The 5,740-nt window shown below is 59.9% G+C and overlaps 1 protein-coding gene across 1 annotated transcript; it reads left to right on the forward strand.

Moving 5' to 3' along the window:
* On the forward strand, positions 1–3,060 carry LOC138065845 (folate receptor gamma-like). The gene is made up of 4 exons (XM_068931267.1): positions 1–725; positions 1,473–1,661; positions 2,054–2,189; positions 2,486–3,060. Exons 1-4 carry the CDS (start codon positions 588–590, stop codon positions 2,806–2,808), a joined length of 786 nt encoding a protein of 261 aa, XP_068787368.1. The 5' UTR covers positions 1–587; the 3' UTR covers positions 2,809–3,060.
* Positions 3,061–5,740: the final 2,680 nt, after the last annotated feature.

Genomic DNA, 5,740 nt, shown 5'->3' on the forward strand with positions numbered 1-5,740 from the left:
GGAAGGCCGTAGTTCTGGCCCTGCAATGGCTCTGAGATGCTGAGGCAGTGGAGCAAAGGCCTCTTTCTTTTGAGCCCTCACTGAAAACAAGGTGGGCCTCTTGCAGCTGGTGGTGCAGGCAAGGGCTCAGTGTGCTAGTGCTTCTCAGGGCCTCTTCTGAACCCCCAGCTAAAGACCCTCCCCAGGGAGTGATGCCCAGCTTGCATGGAGCTGGGGATCTGAGAGCTCTGCCCGTAAGCAGTGGGGTGGCTTAATGCCGGCAGGAGTGCAACTTGGATGGCTCTAACGCAGCCCAGTCTCGCTGATCACGGGGCCTTGTGGGATCTCGGAGGCTGACTAGCAAGCAGCCCCAGCAGTGACTGAGGAGATGGTGCCAGGTTGTCCAGGGGTAACACCTGGCTGGCCTGGCAGCCTTTCCCTGGAGCAGTGCTCTGTGTGTCCTGGGGGCTGTGAGGCACTAGCAACCTGCTGGTATGCTGCTGGCTGCCTTGCCTGCTCAGCCCCTCTGCTCCTGCTGCTCTTGCTGAAGCCTGTCCTCGGCTGTGGCCTTGCCTGTGCAGCTTTGCTCTTCTCCTGGCCCTGTGGAGATGGCAGCGGGGCAGGTGCTGCTGGTGCTGCTGGCCGCCTCTGTAGCAACTGCCACCAAGGACCCGCTGCTGAATAGCTGCATGGATGCCAAACACCACAAAACCAAGCCTGGCCCAGAGGGGCTGCTGCATGGCCAGGTAGGGTGCTGCTGTGCTCGTGATTGTTCCTGCCCAGCCATCACCCCTGCACTCTAGGAGATGCCAGGTGGCATTGTCTAGGTCCCCTCTGCCCACCTTCCCGCACCAGAGAGGCTGGTGTGGAGCTCTGGGCTTAGCCACCTCTTGCCTGGGGAAGGTGGCCTGTGCTGTGTAGGAGGCTGCCCGATTTGCCCCTTTCTTCCAGCAAAAGGCTACTGCAGATGGGCTGTGGGTCACTCCTGCCCCGGGGGGGGGGTGGGGGGGGTGGTGGTGGGGGGAGGATTTCCGGTGCTAGCTCAATTTCCACCCTGCACCCCTGCAGCAAGGAAGCCCCCTTTGCCCAAAGCTGGGCTACCTGAGATCCCAGTGAGAGAAATGGGGGCAAGACAAGGCTGTCTCTTCTGCTCCCTCTCTGTGTTAGAGCTCCCTCTTGCTCCTTGAGAGCTCTCTTCCCCTGGCCTGGGTGGGGACAGGGCTAACAGCAAGCCAGGGCCCAGCAGGAGGGAGCTCTTGTTGCAGCTCCCTGGTACTGACTGGGGGTGTGTGATGCAGGCTAGCATCTGGCCTTCCTGGTGCCCCTCCTGCTCTCCCTCAAACTCCGCCTTGCTGCAGCCCTAAACCCCGCAGTCTGAAGGGCCCGTGCTGTTGCTGCTCACGGGCTCTTGCTGGAGGCAGTGGAGGGAGCCTGTGACTGTCTGGAGCTGCTGCCTGGCCTTCCTGATGGGCCTGTCTCCTGCTCCGTTGCAGTGTTCCCCCTGGAAGGACAATGCCTGCTGCACAGCCAACACCAGCTCGGAAGCACACAAGGACCAGTCCTACCTCTACAACTTCAACTGGAACCATTGTGGGGTGATGCCACCCAAGTGCAAGCGCCACTTCATCCAGGACACGTGCTTGTATGAGTGCTCACCCAACCTGGGGCCCTGGATTGACAAGGTAGGGCTCTGCCCTGGCCCGGAGGAAGGCAAGGGGCCCTGTGCTGCTGCCATGCTGTGTTCTCAGCTGGTGCCCTGGCTGCTATGCTGTGGCCCACCTGGCTGTGGGCTGGCATGGGTGCTCTCCAGGCATGCTGAGCCTTTCCACCTGGAAGGTAGACTTCCACAGGCTTTTGCTAGCCTCTGCTTAGGCACACAGGTGGCTCTTGTTGCAGGTATGTCTGCTGGGACTGGAACTCCTTGGGGGTGGGGGTGGAGGAGGAGGAGGAGGGGGGTCAGCCCTGGAGGCCAGGGGAAAGAGCTGGAAGGGGATTGAGATGGACCTCTGGGGTGTGGCAGGTGGCTTAGGTGTGGAGGGCCACCACCAATGGGTGTGGTTGTCTCCTCTGGGAGGCTGACAGCAGCTGGCGTCGGGAGAGGATTCTGCACGTGCCGCTCTGCAGAGAGGACTGTGAGGAGTGGTGGGAGGACTGCAAAGACTATGTCACCTGCAAAGAGAACTGGCACAAGGGCTGGAACTGGGCCACAGGTTAGTGGGCTCCATGGAGCAAGCCTTGCCTCATGCTGGCCAACAAAATGGCCCTGGAGGGGTGAGTGCTGCCTGCCCAGTGGCCCAAGCCAAGACGCTGGGTTGCTCGCAGCTGGCTTGGGGGCTGCAGGCTAGGTGGTGGCCCAGCCACCCTCCACCAGCTGGAATGCCGCGGTGGGCTGTGGGTGGGCTGTCCCCTGGTGGCCCGCTCCTCTGGGTGGAAGGGAAGAAGGAAGGAAGGAAGGAACTGCAGCGTGCTCCCTCAGGAGGGTCTCTCTGGGGCTGTCTGTCTGCAGGAACAAACCGCTGTCCTTGGGGCTCCGTGTGCAGGCCCTTCTCCCGAGTCTTCCCCCGCCCAGCAGACCTGTGTGAGAAGATCTGGTCCAACTCCTACAAATACACCACCGAGCACCGGGGCAGTGGGCGCTGCATCCAGATGTGGTTTGACCCTGCCCAGGGAAACCCCAACGTGCTTGTGGCAAAATACTATGCTTGGAAGAGGAGAGCGTCTCCTGCTTGGAGGACGAACGCGACTCCCGCCGAGCCTGGCAAAGCGGCACGGGCTCTGCCGTGGCCTGCCCTGCTCCTGCTGCCTCTTGCCCTCGTGATGCTCCCCTAGGCACCTGGGAGCTCTTGGTGCTGTGCATGGTGGGCGATCCCTCTGACAGCTCTCCCAAGGGCCTTCACTGTGGCCATGCTGAAGGAAGGGGCTGCGCAAGCTGCCCTCCAGAGGAGCTGGCATGGCTAACGCTTGGGTCTGTCTGAACTGCTCGTGCATGCCAGTAGCTGCTTGACATGCATGTTGTTGGACCTTGGTCCCTGCCTCTGCTCAGAGTTACTGGTGGAGGCCCCTGTGTCCCTGCCCTTCATGGCCCTCAGCTGAGCTCTGGGGCTGGGTTTCTCAGGCTCCTCTCCAGCTTCCCTGAAGGGGGGTGGTGGGGTGGGGTGGGTGGGGAGGGGAGAACAGAAGTCAGCCTTCTGAATCAGCCTTGCTTTCCTGGAGCTGAAATAAAACCATGACCCCTGTGAAGCACGTCTCCCGGGGGGAAACAAGCCTGCTGGTCTGGGTGGGACAGGGGCTTTGTGTAAATGGAGCAAGCAGTGTGTGGGTGGGAGAGGTGCAGCCTTCTCTCATGGACCCCAAGAGAAGGAAAACCCACCAACAAAACTGCTTTGTGAGACGCCTTCAGGTAGAGCCCTTTGCTCCCTGGACACGTCACTGGTTCTCGTGGGGCTATTGCCATGCCTGTCAGTGAGAGGAATGTTTTTGCCTGCTGCAAGCAACTGCAGAGCCCTGTAGGCTGCCAGGTGAGGTGTAAGCCTCCCCAAGCCTGTATGCCAATTCCTCCCCGTGCTGGTCAGGACTGATGTGAGGTTTGTCTCAGGCTGCAGAACTGACTGTGCTGAGCGTTTGGGGCTTTGATGCCAGAGAGGTTCGTCTTGATGCTCCGCCTGCTTTTTCTTGATCTGTAGCTTCTCATTCTTTCCCTGTGTCATTGTGTTAGGATTCCCGTGCATTGGGGATTTTTTGGGGGGTGGGGGAGGGGGTTTCTTCAGCTTTCACTTGTGATATCCCTTGGGCTATAGCGATGGGCAGTGCCTGCTGGCAGATGGAGAAGCTAGCCGTGTGAGCAGAGTGGGCAAGTCCGTGCTCGTGCTTGGGCAGGGATCGTGGCTTGCCTGCCCCAGACAACTCCTGCTTTAGTGAAGCTGTGCTGGAGATGAGACACCTCTCAGGAGAGGAGGCTGATCAGGTCAGTGGCCCATCAGTTCTCACGGGTGAAGTGCACCTGCTGCGCCCTGAACTGAGCCAAAGGGCCAACACTAGCCCTCCCAGGCACCCAGCCACGTTTCACGTTGGCTCGCTTGTTGTGTGAGTTTGCAAAGAGAAGTTATCCCTGGTGGACGCCTCTCCTGAACTTGTTCTCCCTTCCACCTTTGTGCCCAACGAGGGCCACAAATGGCAGACACCAGCCAGCCTGGCCAGGGCACAGCCAAGCTCCTTGGGAGACCGCGTGAAGTACTTGTGTTCCCTGTCTTGCAATACGTGGGTTGTATGTGTACAGTGTGCTGGGCAGGGCAAAGAAAAGTGCGCGGCAGGGCTGGGAGGTGCTCAATAAGGCCTTAGGCTGTGAAGGAATGAGATGAAAAGGAGCTGGAAGAGCCTCCTGCTGTGCCCTGGTGGTCCTGGTGGAGGGGCCTGTAGTCATGGTGCAAGGCTGTAATTGACCCGCGCAAACAGGGACCGGGCTCCAGCATATGCTGTGGACTCCAGAAGGTGTGAGTGACAGTAGCCTAGAAGAAACCTTCCTGGGTCTCCTGGGCACTGTCGCCTAGGCATGGGCCTAGGAGGTGGGGGTGAGGCCAAGCCCCAAGCACACAGCTCACAAGGTGGAGGGGGGCCTGGTAGGTGGGGTGGGGGAGGGAGGGAGGGAGGAGGACATGAGATGCCACCCTCACCCTGCCAAGAGTGGGAGCTAGTTCAGGTGCTGTGGCCACAGCCTCCCCCTTGGTTTCCTTTCTGTAGGCTCCAGGACCAGCCCTGAACTAGGGGAAGGTCAGGGTGCCGTTTCCTCTGCTACCAAGCATGCCTGAGTTTGCATCGGTCCTGGCTCTGGTGGCTCTGTTGGAGTGACCCCTGCAAGCCCCTCTGCAAGCATGCTGGGCAACAGTGCGCGGTGGGGCAGGGCAAGGGAAGGAAGGGTTCCGCTGTGGTGTGTGTCTCTAAGCCCACTGTGGGGACAACTGGGACTTGCATCTCTCTCCTGCTTCGTGGCCCTCCAGGGACTCCTTGGCAGACTTGTTAAATAGCTCCAGCTCTCTGTCTGCTCTTAGGCAGCTGATCCCTCCTGCCGTGGCTCCATAGCTACCTTTCCAGCACAGGACTGCTGTTCCTGGCAGGAGCAGGGCACAGGGGAGAGCTTGGGGGTCAGGCTGCCCTCCCCCCCACACACACACACACTGTGTCTTTGGGGGTGGCTCGGGCTGTGCTATGGAGTTGGTTGGGGAAAGGAGCCCTGTTGTATTCTGCTCTTGCTGCTTTTCTTTGCCTCTCCTTGCAAGCAGAACGCAAACTCCTGTGAGCTTCACAGCTTGTTCATGATGCTGTCCGGGAAAGTGAAGTTATCCATCAAATAGAGGGACAAGGACAAGGCTGCTGCTCAGGGCGAGGGATGCAAACCTGTAGCCAATCTGCAGCCTTTCTTGAGAGTCTGGAATGCTTTTTCAGGAGCCAGGGCAAGAGGAGTGGTGCAGCTGCCCTGCCCTGGCAGAGCTCTGTGACCCACTGGGTGCAGTGGGAAGGCAAGGAAGGGTCCAAGCGTTGCAAGTCTGACTCCCAAATGCTCCCTGCGCTGGAGCTGTTCTCTCTATTCGTGGACGGCACGAGGATGCCAAGAGCCGGGAAACCATTGCTGGGCAACAGCTGCTGAGCCGAAGCCCCCATCTGAAACGGAAGTGGGAGAAGCGGGTAGGGCCACTGCACTCGAGATCCTGAATTCCTTCCCAAAGGCACGTTGTGCTGTCCCTAGAGGCAGCCTGGCACACGTGCC

The sequence above is a fragment of the Struthio camelus genome, chromosome 1 (genome assembly GCF_040807025.1).
Source record: "Struthio camelus isolate bStrCam1 chromosome 1, bStrCam1.hap1, whole genome shotgun sequence".
Lineage (NCBI taxonomy): Eukaryota > Metazoa > Chordata > Aves > Struthioniformes > Struthionidae > Struthio > Struthio camelus.